We start from the raw sequence: 17,557 nt of genomic DNA, 5'->3' as shown, positions 1-17,557 counted from the left end.
GTGATAATTTTAGCTGGATATAAGCCTAAGGAACAGATGCCTGAGTCTAAATTCCAGTGATAACTCTAAATTCCAGTGATAACACATTTAAATACCATAATGTTCAGGTTTCAAAAAAAAGATTTCAAAATATACAAACAAATAGGAAGCAATGGCCCAGGCAAAAGAGAAGATTAAAGCATTAAAAACCATCAATGAGAAAGATCAGACATGGGATATTACAGACAAAACTTTTTTGAAAAGTATCCTAAATATGTTCAAAGAACCAAAGGGAAATATGGACAAAGAACTAAAGGAAATCAGGAAAATGATAGATTATCACAAAGAGAATATTGAGAGATGGAAATTTTGAAAAGGAATCAAACAGAGCTGATGACCACAGTAACAGAAATTAAAAATTTCCTAGAGGGGTTCAACAGAAGATTGGAACTAGCAGAAGAAAGAATCAGTGAACTTGAAGAAAAGACAATTGCAGAATGTCATGATCTAATCTGAGGAGCAGAAAGAGGAAAGAATGAAAAAGAGTGGACAGAGCTGAAAACCTGAGGGCATGCTTGAGTGCATACCAATATATGCATTTTGGGAGTCCCAGAAGAAGGAGAATAAGAGAAGTGGGCAGCAAGAATATTTTAAGAGATAATGGCTGAAAACTTCCCAAATTTATCGATTACCAAAGATAAAGAGACAATTCTGAAAGCCTAAAGAGAGAACTAATGTGTCACATACAAGGGAGCCTCCGTAAGTTGAAGTGCTGATTTCTCATCAGAATCCATGGAGGCAAGAAGGCAGTGGGAAGACCTATTTAAAGTGCTGAAAGCAAAACATTGCCAACCATGAATTCTATATCTGGTAAAATTGTCTTTCAAAAATGAGGGAGGGATTGAGACATTCCCAAATAAATAAAAGCTGAAGGAATTTATCATACTAGATTAGCTCTTCAAGAAATGCTAAAGAGTTGAAAGGAACGGACAATAGATAATTAGATTCTCCCAGTTGAGAGGAAAAGACACTAGAGAATTAACTAAGGCACATGAAGAAATAAAGATCTCTGGTAAAGATAATGACATGAGTAAATTTAAATACCAGTACTATTGTATTTTTGATTTATAACTCCACTTTTTATTTCCTATAGGCTTGTTCTAGTTTGCTAATGCTGCTGGAATGCAAAACACCAGAAATGGATTGGCTTTTATAAAGAGGGCTTATTTGGTTACAAAGTTACAGTCTTAAGGCCATAAAATGTCCAATGTAAGTCATCAACAATCAGGTACCTTCACTGGAGGATGGCCAATGGTGTCCGTAAAACCTCTGTTAGCTAGGAAGGCACGTGGCTGGCGTCTGCTCCAAAGTTCTGGTTTCAAAATGGCTTTCTTCCAGGACATTCCTCTCTAGGCTGCAGTTCCTCAAAAATGTCACTCTTAGTTGCTCTTGGAGTGTTTGTCCTCTCTTAGCTTCTCCGGAGCAAGAGTCTGCTTTCAACAGCTGTCTTCAAAATGTCTCTCATCTGCAGCTCCTGTGCTTTCTTCAAAGTGTCCGTCTTGGCTGTAGCTCCTCTTCAGAATGTCACTCACAGCTGCACTGAGTTCCGTCTGCCTGTCAGCTCATTTGTATGGCTCCACTGATCAAGGCCCACCCTGAATGGGTGGGGCCACGCCTCCATGGAAATATCTCATCAGTTATCACCTACAGTTGGGTGGGGCGCATTTCCATGCAAATCTAATCAACACCAAAATGTCTGTCCCACAAGACTGCATCAAAGATTATGGCTTTTTCTGGGGGACATAATACATCCAAACTGGCACAAGGCTCTAAAAGGTAAATGCATAAAATGTAATGCTGAATCAGTGGTTTTTGGACTCATAATGTATAAATATGTAATTTGTGACAAGAACTACATTATGGTGGCGGGGTGGTAGGTAAAGGAACATCATTTATGTATGCTATTGAAGTTAAGTTGGTATTAAAGAAAATGAGATTGTTATAGATTTAGGTTGTTAAATTTAAGCCCCATTGTAACTTCAAAGAAAATACCAGAAAATCTGCAAACTTCATAGAGACAGAGAGTAGAGTATAGTTTGCCAGAGGTGGGGAAAGGGGTACTGGGGAATTACTGCAAAATGAGTATAGGATTTGTTTGGGGTGAAGGGAAAGTTCTAGTAATGGATGGTGGTAAGGGCACTGCAGCATTGTGACTGTAATTGTGAATGTGATTAATATCACTGAATGGTATGCTTGGGAGGGGTTGAAATGGGAAAATCTTTGTTGCTTATGTGTGTGGTGTTTTGGAACTGTATGTACCCCAGAAAATCATGTTCTTGAAGCTAATCCATTCCTGTGGTGTAAACCCATTGCAAGGAGGATCTTTTGATGAGGCTACTTCAGTTAAGGTGTGACCCACCTCATTCGAGATGCGTCTTAATCCTCTTCCTGTAGTCCTTTGTAAATGGGAGATGGAGAGAAATAGGGAGAAGAATCTGCTTTGAGCAGTTTAGGAAATCAAAACAATATGTTTCCACAATTAAAAAAAAAGATTTGTAAGCTAAAGAGATAATGACAGTTCAATTAATACATGATACTGGATGGGATCTAAAAATGGAGGAGAAAAGGCTTAAAAGGGTATTATTGGGACGTAAGAAAAAATTGGAATATAGAATGTAGGCTTTATATGAATGTTAAATTTCTTGAACTTGATATCTGCAGTTAAAATGACTACATAAATTGTATCCTTATTCATTTGAAATGTGTATGGAAGTATTATATGTTCAAGGAGTATATGTAAGGAGTATATGTATAACCTGCTCTCAAATGTTCAGAAGATAGAGACAGAGATAATAGGTAGATGATAGATAGAATAATATGGCAAAGATGGCAAAATGTTAAAATTGGTGGATGGGTATCTGGAGGTAGGGTGGTGGTATGTTGGAATTAACTGTGTCCCTGCATTTTAGACATTGCCTTTGTTAGAGACTTTTTAATGTATTATCAAATAAACTTATGCACATCCTGTACCTTGGAGAAAAAAATACTCTTTAAATGTGTATTCTTTTCGACAATTGTCTAAGGCTTTTATACTTTATTTTATCAGCTTCTTCCTTAAATGATATGTTTGGATTCTAAGAAAGGTAAACCAAACTGCTATATGCCAATAAAGCACATTTATTATGGAAAAATATTGTGTGTATATATATATTTAAAATAAAACCTTATGTACTCCTCTGGTTTGTGAGAGCTGCTGTTATGCTGAATACCAGAAATTGATTGGCTTTTATAAAGGGAATTTATTAGGTTACAAATTTACAGTTCTAAGACCATAGAAGTGTCCAAAATAAGGCATCAACAAGAGGATACCTTCACTGTAGAAAGGCCACTGTCATCTGGAACATCTTTGTCATCTGGGAAGGCATGTGGCTGATGTCTGCTGGTCCTTTGCTCCCGGGTTCTGGTTTCAAAATGGCTTTCTCCAAAATGCTTCTGGCCTTCTGTCTCTCTTAGCTTCTCTAAGCTCTCTGCTTGGTTCTCCTGGAGTGTTTCTCTGTAAGCATTTGGGAGTCCTCTCTTAGCTTCTCTGAGGCAAACTCGGCTTCATCTCTTAGCATCTCCAAACGTCCTTCTGTCTGCATCTCCAGGTGTCTGCAAGCATCATTATCTGTGTTGGCTCTTCGGCTCTCTTAAGTACTCCAGTGAACTGATCAAGACCCACTCTGAATGGGTGAGGTCCACACTTCCATGGAAAAAATTTAATCAGAGGTTTCATCCACAGTTGGGTGAGTCACATCTCAATGGAAACACTCAATCAAAAGGTTATACCCTAATCAAGACTAATAAGTCTGTCCCCCTCAAGATCGTATTAAAGAACATGGCTTTTGTGGGGAACATAATAGATTCAAATCAGCACATGTACTGTTTTAAAACCTACTTTTTCACTTGGCAGAATAGCTAAGTTCTCTAATTATGCAATAGCCATATTTAATCATATAAGCTCTACCTCTTTTTATTTTGTTTTGCTTTAAGCCCATCAGTATTATAAACTTGATTGTGTAAACCAGCAATCTAAAAGTTTATCTAGAGGAGGCTGAAAGAAAGCAGAATGGCTATAAATCTGATGGTTCATAAACAAGTTAATGAGATGAGTTTACTTTAACTTGTTTGAGTTACGGAAGTTATTACTATTATTGCAAGATAAGGGGTTTATGACTGTTTGGGGAAAGCGCGGGGCATAGTTTTAGAGGTAGGGCATACCAACACTTGGGTCTTGGCTGGAACTGGGAAAGTGGTAAGCTACAGAAGTAGATGGGAGGCTGATTTTAGAAGAGGTGCGTATGGATTTGATGACTTTTAAGGCTTAAAACTTGAAACCAGATCCTTGGGTGTTAGGCCAAATCAGAGTCTGTAGTGCAGATGGTTGCATGAGGGCCAGCTAATAGATTAAAATTGAGCAGCAAATTCAAGTAGAGATGAAATCTGACCAAAATGGCATAGAACATAGAAGCAAGATAAAAGATGAAGGAATGAAATTCATATTTAGAAGACTGGGAACTAAAATTCAATTTTGTAGTTAGATGGCAGGTTATCATATTATTATATCTACTATGTGATCATTAACCTTAGGACAAGAAATGTTTGCCTTTGTTCCAATTTTTGGGAGTGGGTAAGGCTTATAAGTACATTTTGCTTCCTCAGCAAGGTGCCATTGTGTAGATTCTGGTGATTGTAGGTAAAAGGTCTAAGACTTTTCTTTAGGGATCACTTACATTTATAACCAATCAGGGAGACAAATCCAGAAGTACAAATGATAATGAGCTCTTCTTACTAGGCAACCTATTTTAGATCATTTTAATCTGCAAGACGCTTGGTACTTGAGTTTATGCTGAAGCAAAGAATCCCAAGTTAGATCATACAACCGTATGGCTTCCTGGGGTAACTTTGGGGTCAGGATATGGCAGCCACATGAAATTGACCTCAGACAGGGGGTATAGTCCAGGTGTGGTATACCTTATGATCCATTTTCAGCAGCTCTCTTCCCACTCTCCTCTGGCCCCTCACGCAACAGTAGCTAATCTGCCAAACATTCATCTGAGGGGATTCAGATGGTTCCTTTTATGCCTCTAAATACTGCCTAGAAGTATATATATATAATAATGAATATATTACCATATTCATTATTATGAATAAGTTTATAGGATGATTAAAGAAAGCAAATGAGAAAAAGAAAAAACTTTCACTGAGGTAGAATAACATGACTCACTAATATAGAAGATGGAATCATGGAAAAAAGTCAAAGACATTACTGATCTTATACTATTATTATTTCATGCTCTCACCACTTTTTCTCTTAACCTAGGCTTACATTTGTATAGAAACATATAAATATATTTTCCATAGCAACAGCAGTTGAAGAGTGGTAAAGGAAGTGGTAAATGGTTTGTTTTCTTGTTTTCTCAGGCACAGTAACCTTGGTGCACGGCCGAAAGGGCTGTCCTCTCTGGTAAAGAGTGGCATCCCTGAAGCATTGAGGGCAGAGGTATGGCAGTTATTGGCAGGCTGCCATGACAACCAGGTGATGTTGGATAGATACCGAATTCTTATCACAAAGGTAGGAATCTTTTTTCGTATTATTTACTTGGAACAACCTATTAAATAAATCCTGTTTACATGGCTCTCCTATGTCCTCAATGCTTTGAACTTCTTTAAGAAAATATATTGGTATGTGATGAATTGTTTTGCCTTTTATTGTGAATATTTGTTGGATAGTAGTAAATAGTGCACTGCACTTATCTACAAACACTTTATCCATTGGCTTTCATTTTCCCATTTAATTGACTTTATCATAACTGTTTACCTGACTGGAATATATTCATATTTCAAGTGCTTTCCCTTTAATTAACTTTTTTATTTTATGAGATTTACATACAGTTATACTTGTAAACAGTTACTCTGGTGTAATTTTAAAATGAAATTAGCCTAAAATTAAAAGACCTTCTGTGCTTAATGTAACCTTAATTTAAATGATGTAGATTGTTTCCCAGACCCTTAATCTGTCAGGAGCACCTAGTTCCAATGTAAATTATTTTTCTTGTGTCCTAAAAGCTGGTTTTAGAGCATGGTTAAAGGTAAATCTTGGCATATATCCTGGAATCTCCTCTTAGGTCTCACCTCCTAATTTCTTAGTTTACATTGTATATTTTAAATAATAGTAACATTTTATTTGTTGTTTTTTTTAATCTCTATTCATAAGTGAGATTTTTGATGACCAAGACTTTGTTCCTTAGTAAATATCAACTTTTAAATTCTTTAGTCCCCATGGATGAACCTTGAAGACATGTTGAGTAAAATAAGCTAGACACAAAAGGACAGATACTGTATCATTTGTCTTATATGAAATAACTAGAATATGCAAATTCCTAGAGACAGGTTACCAGTGTAGGGTGTGGGGAAGTGAGTGGAGAGTCAATGTTTAATGGATGCAGAGTTTCTCATTGGGGTGATTGAAAATTTTTGGTAATGGGTGAGGGTGACGGTAGCACAACATTATGAATGTAATTAATGCCAGTGAACTGTATGCTTAAAGATGATTAAAATATTTAATCTTCCACAAATATTTTCCAAGTATATTCGGTCACTACTAAATTCAGGTTTTTAAGAAAACCCAGAACTTAACCTTTTTTAAAGATAAGTCTTCTCCACAGCAGGTTATGCAAGGTGAGCCATTGATGTATGGGGGAAAAAGCATCTCAAGTTCCATTTGTATTTTTTAAATTAAAAACCAAAAGGATATTAAACTATCTATGCTGTGGTGCTGAGGCTGCGCTGGATGCATAGGTCTGATGGCCATTTGTCCCATGTGGTTGAGGAGTGACCTGAGGGAAGAATGGGAATTTCATATTTCGGAGTTAAATAACAGCGGTGTCTGTCCTCGGTGTTAACCTTCAGAGTATTGCAATTTTCTTGTACTTCCCATGTGCTAGATTAAGTGGTGGATCACAGGTTATCTAATTTTAATTTAACCTTCATAAAATGGTTGAGTGGTTTAAAGACTGCTATCACGGGATGCTGTCTGTTCATCATGGATGTTTGTAAGTCTTTTTCAGATATGATAATGAAAATCATGAATCCCAAAAAAAGTGATTTAGAAAGAAATTTTCAAATTGCTGTTTCATAAACTGCTAAACAAAGACACTAAAAAATAATGACTCATATTGTATGATTCCATTTATGTGAAAAATTCTGAATAGGCAAATCCATACAGACAGGAACTAAATTAGTGGTTTTCTGGGGATTGGGAGAGAGGGAGAACTGGGAGCTACTGCTACCAGTATGAGATTTCTTTTTGGGGTGTTGGAAATGTTCTGGAATATGATAATGGAGATGGTTGCACAACATTTTGTGAATATTCTAAAAAGCACTGAATTGTATACTTTAAAATGATACATTTTATGTTAAGTGAAGTTTATCTCTAAACAAATTATAAAATTTAAAAAATCATGACCCATATTCAATATTTGATATTCAATAATATTTTTGTCATTTTTTTGTGAGCAAAAGTTTTTTTGATTGTTTTTATCTTTTTTGTATCCTGTATGAATTTCCATTTTTGCCTTTGTTTTATATTGTGCATAATAATTTAGGACAGTTGAACTTGTGTATAAGAAATGTAAACAATAAAATAAATGAACATATATTAGAAATTTATACTCAGAAAAGTTTTATTGATGGTGTATCTGATTTAAAAAATGTCCAGAGAGCATTACTTGGGGATCAGATCACTTTTTCATATGAATAACATACTGTATACTTTTAATAGCTGCACATGGGATAGCAGCTACTGCCATATTCTTTTATCCACTAAGATGCTTTGATCATTCATATGTATTTCAATTTCAAACCTTGGGAGAATTATAAAGAATACTTTCACCACACTATGATTTATGATCTCCTGATAATACAGTATACTGTCAAATATGTGATAAAAATTTTGCTATTTGTACTAAGCACCATGGTAGTTCTGAATACATAACTTGCAGAAAAAGTTTAAGATCAAGAGACATACTGCCAAAAGAAGCATTTTCATTGACTTAAAGTGTGTGGTAAAGTATTGGAGGCCACCTTTCCCAGATTTCTTTACCTCTGGGGTTCTGGCTGTGATTTACTTTCTGCCAGTGAAGATGGAGTGGGCAAAAGCCAAATTAATTTTCTTTGGCTTTGGGGGCAAATGCCTGGGTTTTGCCAGTTGTGAGGTTTTGTATCTGCTTCTGGGCATTCCCCTTTCAATCCTTTGCCTTGATTTGATAGTTCCTGTTTTCTGCAGTTTCCTAGCCTGGGTGACAACTGAAACCTACTGATTCTCTGGATCCTAGGTGTGGGGTCAAACCTAAAAATTAGCGGCAGCATCCCCAGTCCTTTGCTCTTCCAGATGTTCCAGTGTGTAACTGCCTAAGTCCCTGCCTTAAATGCCTTTTGAAATACCCAAAGCAGATTTGTTTTCCTGACTGAACCCTGTCTGATAGACTTGGCATGTGCTTGTCACCTCATTCTCATAAAATGGCTACTTTATGTCCAACATTATGTTCAGAAAAGAACAGAGGAAGGACAGAGACCCAAAAGGCATATCTGAACTAAGGCTATGATCCTTTTAAGAATTTTTCCTTAGGCTTCAAACAATTTGCGTTTATGTCTCCTTGACCAGAATTCTGTTACAAGGCTCCTATCTCCATGGAAAGCTTGGAAATTTTTTTTTAGGTGGGCACATTGCTTCCCCTGTCCCTGCTGCAAACCCATGAAAAATCTGGGTTTGTTAATAAGAAAGTGAGAATAGATATTGGGTAGATAACTACTCCTTTCTTTGCCACAGCTGCCTCATAATAGTGACAGTAGTTGAGAGCTGTTGTAGAATAATTTATTCTAAAAAAAATATGTAAGCCTAGGATTCTATTTTAGAATAGCAAATGTTTACTAATTGCCACTTTGGATTGACTAACAATCTATAATTTAAAATAATGTAATTAATATTTCCACATTCAATTTATGAATCAATGACAACATAACATTTTAAGTTTTATTTCTATTGTTAATAGTATAATTTATCAGGAGCAACATTTTTATACAAACAGTATAGAAATCTGTGACTCCAATCATGATCTTTTGTTCAAGCTTTCAAGTCATAGCATCTGTGAGGGGAAGTACAATGGTATATTTAATTTCATTTTCTTCCTTGTCTCAGACAAAGATAATATTAAGCTGAATAATGTCATAATTTACAAAAATGATTTTCTCTTTTCTCTATGCTTAGTGGTAGAAATGAGACAGCAGGTATTTGCAGACAAAAGAATACATATGTACTTTGGTGGTAAATATATCTGAGCTTACCAGCCACTCAGTGGAAAGAACAAGAATACCCAGAGGATTTTCAGTAAGGATTGCCTGCATATTTGGCACTTGTTGGTCATGGTTCAACAGCTGTTAGTATTTTCTTTTGGTCCAGTTAATTTTTCCTGTCTTATTAAGGGAATGGCAGGATTTCAAGGTCAGTTAATGAAATGATTCAGCTTGAACAAACAGAATTGCTTTACAAAAACCCTACCAGAGACCTCAGATTATATAGAGAAGGAGGAATATAAAGTATTTACAGAAAACTTAAGATTTGACTTCTATGAAAAAGTATTCTGTTTCTCATTTAATTGTGTATTAATGGTGTGCTAGTTTAGAATTTGAAGCAACAAATCATATTCGGAAGCATTTTTTTTTCAGGGGTGGCAAACTCACAGCCAGCAGACTGGAACTAGCCTGGAAATATGTTTTATACATTAAAGTGTACACCTCTGACTTAAGCTTTATGTGTTGCCATAGACGCACTACTCTTTATTACTTACGCTTCCTACATTTTAATCTGGCCCTCAAATATATTTGATTTTGTGACTTCATTGTACTACCCTATTAACCGTTGCCTCAGAGGATGGGCCTATCATAGTGTGTTTTTAATTGATTAGTGTCTGTATGTCGGTTTGGTAAAGCTGCCAGAATGCAATATACCAGAAATGGGCTGGCTATCATGGGGATTTATTAACTTACAAGATAAAATTCTAATGCCATGAAAATGTCCAAATTAAGGCATCAACAGGACAATACCTTCTCTGAAGACCAGTTACTTGGCAATCTTGGGCTCCTCTGTCAGATAGCAAGGCACATGGCGATGTCTGTTGGTCCTTCTTTCCTGGGTTTTATTGCTTCTGCTTCTGGTTTTTCCATCTGTGGCTTTTTCTCTAAACTTCTCTGGGTGTTTCTCTGACTTTCATCTCTGAGCTTTTGTATGTATTTTATACTCTTATAAAGGACTCTACCCTGAATGAGGTGGGTCACATCGCAATTGAAATAATCTAGTTAAAAGCCCCCACCCACAGCAGGTTTGTACCCATGGGAATGGATTAAAAGAACACAGCCTTTTCTGGGGTGCATAACAACTTCAACTACCACAGTCTGCTTCCCCACTAGACTCTGAACTCCAGGGGAGCAAGGGCCACAATTATTTTCCTCTTCATGGGTTATCCTGTGCCTGACATAGGGTCTGGCATATGTTAGATGATCAATAAATATTTGATTTTGTCCCTCCCAAGAGGGACCCAAGGTCATTTGTTGACTTATTTATGTAATCATTTACTTATTCTTTTTTTCTTCCTATAAACTGTAAACTTTATAAGAGAACTCTGAGCAATTTAGCAGTTAATCTGAGCTGTAGTTCCTGGTGTATTGGCCTCTGTTATTTTTGCCAAGGAGTAGAAAGGAGCCATTAAGAATTACTGGTCTAGAAAGTGTTGCAATGGCCAGTGGTGTATGTACAATGAGTGTCTCTGAATCATGGTAGGTCAAGGCTAGGGAATAATGTTGAGCAGGGAAGTGGACTGGGATTACAGTGTAGAATAATCACACTTCATAGTCTTGTGTTTGTAATACAATTATAGAAAATAAAGCTGTACAAATCTTTTGACTATTAGGAAATGACTATAGGTTTAAAAAGGATGAAAATTCTGGGCTAGATTCAAGTGGAGATGAACCAGGTCAGGAGCTGTAGACCCATTAAGCCTAAATTTGGAGTCAAGGACCAACCAGGACCAGTTAGAAGAGTCTTCATGTTTAAATCCCTGAAGAATTGTGTTTACTCCACTTCCAGAATCAAAAGTGTTTTCAAGTACAACCTGCCTTGATTTAAAGCTGTAGCTCCATTTTAGGAGGAAATATTGATGCTCCCTGTGGAGGGAGATCCTGGGTTCAAATATCAAACTCTGCAACTTACTACCTTGGCACCACCTTGGTGACTTAGGTCAAGTTCCTTAACTGTCCTCAATTCCCTCATTTATACAATGGGCATAATAATACATATCTTATAGAATTGTTGTGAGGATTCAGTAAGATAATTCACGTAAAGCGCTTAACATATGCCTAATATGTAGTAACCACTCCCTAGTAATGAGAGATGAGGAAAATTGTAAACCAGAATGTGCTTACATCTTTAATGAATGGACTGAAAAATACTATTAGAAATAGGCTGTTGCTATGGGCTCTTAAGGTCCGTATAGGTTTCAGGGTATCCTTCTGAGATAGAAGTAGGGAGATGGAAAAAAAGCAAGATTGGTGTAACATCCTTTTATCTACTTGGGCCATTAATTCATTGTTAGTTTATCAAACAGAAAGTGTCTTTTTTTTGTATCAGACACTATGCTAAGCACTAGGCATATAAAGAAGAGTAATACTTATGATCTACCCTTCAAAAGTTTAGAGTCCAGTGGGGGAGACAGTCAAGAAAGCAGAGACATTGTGATGACATGGTTAAGTGCTGAAAAAGACATGAGCAAAGTAATATGGGAGCACAGACTGGAGCAGCCAACTCTGCCTGAGGTGAGCAAAGGGGCAACTTCACAGACTTGGGATTTTGCCAGATAACAAATGAGAGGATGTGGTTAGGCTGAGGCAATGTCGTGGATTGTAAAAGGTCCTGCCATGGTTGAGGGCTGTGGGAAGCTGAATATGACCTACTGTAGACTGTAAACTCTAAGAGAGCAAGGATTGTGTCTGGAATTTGCTCACTGCTATAACCTTAGCTCCCAATACTAGAACTGCCCTCTAGCAGATGCTTAATAAATACTTGCTGAGGGCATCAGTAGATTTTATGGTGTGCATAATATCTAATGCTTTCAAATTCATTCTCCATGTCTTTGATTCCTGTTTTCACAATTGACGCAAAAACTCTTAAAATTGAAATGAAAACTATAGGCCATTCCTAATTTATGTCTTTTAAAGATCCTTTGGAAAGAAAACTTCTCTGTATTTTCCTAATTATTTGAACTTAATCACTGTATTAGTCAGGGTTCTCTAGGGAACCAGAACCAACAGGAGATATATGTAAATATGAGATTTTATAAAAGTGTCTCATGCAACTGTGGGGATGCACGAGTTCAAATTCCGTAGGGCGGGATGCACGAGTCCAAATTCCGTAGGGCAGGCTGCAAGCTTGCAACTCCAGTGACGGTCTTCGATGAACTCCCGGAAGAGGCTGGCTGGCTGAAGAAGTGAAAGTTCTCTCTTCTGCCTTAAAAGTCTTCAACTGATTGGATTAAACCCAACTGATTAGATTCTCTCATTGTGAAGACACTCCCTTACTTGATTATAGGTGTAATCAGCTACAGATGCAATACATTGACTGATAATTTAATAAACCAGCCATCTGGTTTATTAACCAGCCTCAAAATGTGCTTGCAGTAATGGCTAGGCCAGTGCTTGCTTGGCCAGACAACTGGACACCATCACCTAGCCAAGTTGACACATGAACCTAACCATCACAATCATTAAGGGTGAAAAAGAAAAGTTAAAAGAAATAAAAGCAATACTATCACTTTTCGCTGCCTTATGGAAATAAAATTTATAATTTAATTTAGGAAATATTCTGTTTATATCAGTAAACAGGTATAAACCTTTCCAATGAATTAGTAATAGAAAAGTTGTAAAGCACCTAACTTCAAACCTTCTCTTTTTTGATGGGTCTTTATATCATCTATCCTAAAGTGAACCCAAGGCCTCACTCATTGTCTGCCATTATATGTGATTTCTACCATTGAGCCTGAAGGCACCACCACTGTTGATGACGAATCACTGCCAGACTTTCACCACATATTTCTGAAATATTGAGTTCTTTATTGCTGATCATTGATATTTCTTGCTATTCCTATTAAATTAGCATTCTTCATAAGTTTTTGAGTGATCTGAAAGGGTAATAGAGGGATTGTGACCATACTGCTCCGTTAGAAACGAGCAAGCAATTTAGAGCTTCTGAATGAGGATTTAAATCTTAATTGTTGGCTTGAGAGCCACCGAGTATGGCATTTTCACATATTCTGAGCCAGTCACCATGGGCAAGGTTGTGAGTATTTTAGGGCAATTTGATTTTTATGTCGCGTAATAGAACTGTATGTGTAATTTTAGTAATTACATGGTATGTGTGGTATAGTTTACCCATCAAGTCTGCTGATTTCTACCTATGTAATCTAGCAAATATTAGATTATGGTTTGGGGCTCTTTTATAGAAGTGGTCTAATTTATAACATTCATACTTTGTACTTTGTTAAAATCAAAACAAATTTTTAACTGATAAGCTTTCAAACATCATCATGAGCCATTTCCCTCTACCACTTGAATTATTTTTTCAAATGAATCTTCTCTTCCAGAAGTATGTGCACCTGTGTGTGTATGTGTGTAATTTCTTTTTAAAGGATTTAAATTCTAATGTCAGGTAGACCTGGGTTTGAGTCTTACTTCTCCCACTTATAATTTGTGACCTTCAGAAAGTTTGCCCAACTTTCAAAGCTTCAATTTCATAATTTCAAAATGGAGATAATGATAGTTTCTGCTAGAATTATTGTGCAGGTTAAATCAAATGATGAAATGAAGTGTTTGGCACATTGTAAGTACTCAAAGATTAGCTTCTACTGTTTTAATCAACATAGTACATCGTAAACATGATAATAGTCATAATGGATGTTGGTATCAATGTATACGTCCACGTTAATATGCACGTGTTGGATGACTTTCAGTCATATAATTTTCAAAAGAGCACATGACATGGATAATACACAATGGAATTGAGGAGGAATCTTTTTAGAAGTAAAAAGTGTTAGATTTGTCTTTTTTTGTTTGTTTGATGATTATTGTGGAATATTTGCATCCTAAAACTTGACCTTTTAGTGATTATATAAGTTATTACTTTAATGATTATACAAATTCAAGTATATCATAAAGTCAAATGACATTATCTAAAAACCACTCCAAAAGACTGCCTGATATAATCAAGACTACCAGGCAGGTATTATTCTCATTTACTTATTAATTCAGCCATTCACTCAATAACTCTTTATTAAGCATTGTTATGGGCCAAGAGCTGTATGGTTTCTAGGGCTATGCAGATGAAAAGAGTTCACACTCTTGACGGGCACAGCCTAGGGAAAGCCAGGCTTTTACAGGGGTAGATCAATAGATGAAGTACATTATGATTCATTATAATAGTTGTCTTAATCAAGTGTGTGGAATATAGTAGAGGCAGTGGCAGCTCCTTAGATGAGCCAGGGAAAACTTCATAGAGCAGATGATGTTCAAGGTGGTACTTGAAGAATATGTCTAAGCCAGATAGGGAGGGAGTGGAGCATAAGAAGTTGCTTATGTATTAATTGGTCTGCTATTTGGTGATTTAGCTTGGATTATCCAGGGAGGCTTAGGAGTAAAATAAGTGTGCTCTTTCCTCCCCCCACTTCCATTCCAGTTGGTCAGTTATATCCAATTCATGGATCAATGCTTGTCTCCCTGTTAAATGGGAAGTTTACTCTTGTTGGAACAAATGTATATAATGAAAGACCTCAAATACATGTCAAATCAAAATAATATCAAGAGATAATATTGAATTGGTCTCTAGGGTTGTTATAATGGAATTTTAACCAGTAAGATTACAGTGTCAATAAATGTTTGAGTACTGTTTAGGATTGAATCATGTCACCCACAACAGACATTTTCAAGTCTTAATCTGAGTTCCTGTGGATGTGAACCTATTTGTAAATAGGACCTTTTAAAGATGTTATTATTAGTTAAGATGTGGCCAAATGAATCCAGGTGAGTCTTAATCTCTATGACTAGAGGCCTTATAAAGTGATAATATTTAGATGCAGTCATTCAGAAGCCAGAAGTCAGGAGCCAGAGAAGAGTGAGAAATTGCCATGTGACAGAGGATTGCCAGAACCCTAATAATTCAGGGGGAAAGCATCTTGATTTTGAACTTCTAGCCTTCCAATCTGTGAGACAAAAAATGCTTGTTGTTTAAGCCAACCCATTCGGTGGTATTTGTCATAGCAGTTCGATAAACTAAAACAGATACTTACTGTGTGCCACACACTGTGCTAGGATGATGATGCATATTATTTTTTTAATCTATCTGATATCATTGGCTAAATATAAAACAGTATGGACAGCAACTAAGGAGTTCAGTTTTATAAACTATAGAATGCATGTGCTCCCATCTATACTGGAGAGCAAAAAGGGCAGTAGTTATAAATATTACTGTGATAGTGCTGCCCCAAATCCTTTTTGGAATAATAAGTAAAAAGCAACCACGGAGAATGGCCTGTTTTAAGACTCTGCAAGTCCTCTACTTTCTTGAACATTGTATGGACAGAAAAGGCTTCAATGTGTTTATTCTTGTGAGTTTGTTGGTACTGCCCAGAGCAAAGCCTTTCTTGTCTCTATTTCCCAGTGTATTATTGCAGCAGATGACTTTTAATACCACCTCTGACTGAAGAAAATTTTGTACTCTAATTTAGTGGAACGTACTATAGTTTTAACACTGAATATTCTCAAGAGAAAATATTTAAAGTGTTATTTTTCTTATAATTGAATAACATTTAGTGAATATTTAATTGAAAAGTAAAAATTATGGAATTAGTTGTTTTCATAGCTAAATTAAACTGTTTACATCATTTAACCAGGTAGGTGTTTGCTTTTTCTTTACATAGTTTACTTTTAAAAAAATCCAGTGGGCTATTCCAGCTGGGGCTGTACCATTGGTATTTATAAAAGTCATGGGCCCTTGTATGGCACATTACTGATACATTCATCAAATTTATAAATTGTTATTCAGAAAATTTATAGTTCTTTAAAATTTACTAAAAAAATAAGGTGGGCAAGGAGAATAAGGAGTGCTGTTTGTGTTGTAATATTAAAAGTCTTGAACATGTAGATTCTAGAAGATCTTTATTATAGGAAGTTTAGACGTATTGAAAGAGATTCTTTTAAGAAAATGTACCTTGTCTTTTTTTTCTAAGAGTGGGGATTTCTTGCTAAATAATTAAAACTTTGCTTATTAAGATATTTTTCAAGTTTTTGTAATTTTTTTATCAGGTTTTCTTGCATCAGGGAAGACCCTGAGGTCTTCCACTTTCTGCTGTATTTATATTGGCATTTATATGTATAAAAAATGTAATTATATATAAATCTGATAACATTTGCTCCTCACCCCCCAGTACTGACATGTTTCTGTAAAAATTAAAAATATATATTCTGAATTATTTTCATGTACTTGAGTGATTTGTTCTTTCACCAGTAACAAATATAAAACTGTTACTCTTTAAAAAATAGTTAATTTTTAGTAACTTAAGGAAAAAATGGTTTTCTAATGGTACCTTCATTTTCTTATCATGGAATTACATTGGGAGTATACTGTTTGGAGGAAAGATGAGGTTATTTTTGAGCATAGATCATTCAGTGGCATAATTTATAATATTTATTATTTATAATATTTTATAGCTATAGTTTTATTTATAGCTCTAGAATTAAGGATAAGAGGATGGTAATGATATTTTTCATAAATCTCAAAAATTTTCAAGAGCCTAGGATTACAGTGTGATCCTGGATTCCAATTTCATAATAAACTTTACTTATTGACCTTATCAGCACATATTTCTAGAGCATATTTCTCTTTTATTGAGTAATATGGTATGATGAGTTTTCTCCAGGGCTTTTGCTTTGATTTATTTCTCTGTTCAATTCATGTATAGATATGCTTACCATTAATTAGTGCCAAGGTAGAAAAAAAGGGCAGGGAAGTAGATAACTGTGAGGCAGGTATCAAAAGGACACTTCCTTCCCCACCCTACCCCCACCCCAGGGCCACCCCAAACATATACACACATTTCTAGTCATGGTTTGGTAACAGTTCCATTTTGCAATTTCTTGCTTGATTACTTCATAATTCTCTTTCTCAGTATTTTCTTCTTTCCCTTTTTGTGTCTATCTCTTTAGTTCATTTTATTTATTTTATTTTTTTTTTTTTTTTTTTGTCTCTTCATCACATATTTCATTCTTTATTATCTGCTTCCCTTTCTTAACTGGCCATTGTTTTTTGTTTTGTATTTGCTGGGTTTCAATTCCCAGTGAATTTCAGATTAGGCTGTTTTTTTTAGCTGTGTGGCTTTTAGTTGATTTGTAAACTGGCTAGATGTTAGGCTCTGTCATCACAGAGAGGCCCTGTCGTTTG

The 17,557-nt window shown here is 35.9% G+C and overlaps 1 protein-coding gene across 6 annotated transcripts in view; it reads left to right on the top strand.

The window, feature by feature from the left end:
- The window catches only part of RABGAP1L (RAB GTPase activating protein 1 like), an 891,828-nt gene that overhangs the window by 278,742 nt on the left and 595,529 nt on the right, over positions 1-17,557 (top strand). For all 6 annotated transcript variants that reach the window (XM_037825297.1, XM_037825298.1, XM_037825302.1 and 3 more), the window contains one exon: positions 5,443-5,593. In XM_037825297.1, coding sequence (XP_037681225.1) covers positions 5,443-5,593 — 151 coding nt within the window. The remainder of the gene's footprint in view (positions 1-5,442; positions 5,594-17,557) is intronic.

The sequence above is a fragment of the Choloepus didactylus genome, chromosome 2, assembly GCF_015220235.1.
Source record: "Choloepus didactylus isolate mChoDid1 chromosome 2, mChoDid1.pri, whole genome shotgun sequence".
In the NCBI taxonomy this organism is placed as follows: Eukaryota; Metazoa; Chordata; class Mammalia; order Pilosa; family Megalonychidae; genus Choloepus; species Choloepus didactylus.
Note: the sequence above shows the minus strand (reverse complement) of the source record. Positions and strands in the feature narration are given on the sequence as shown.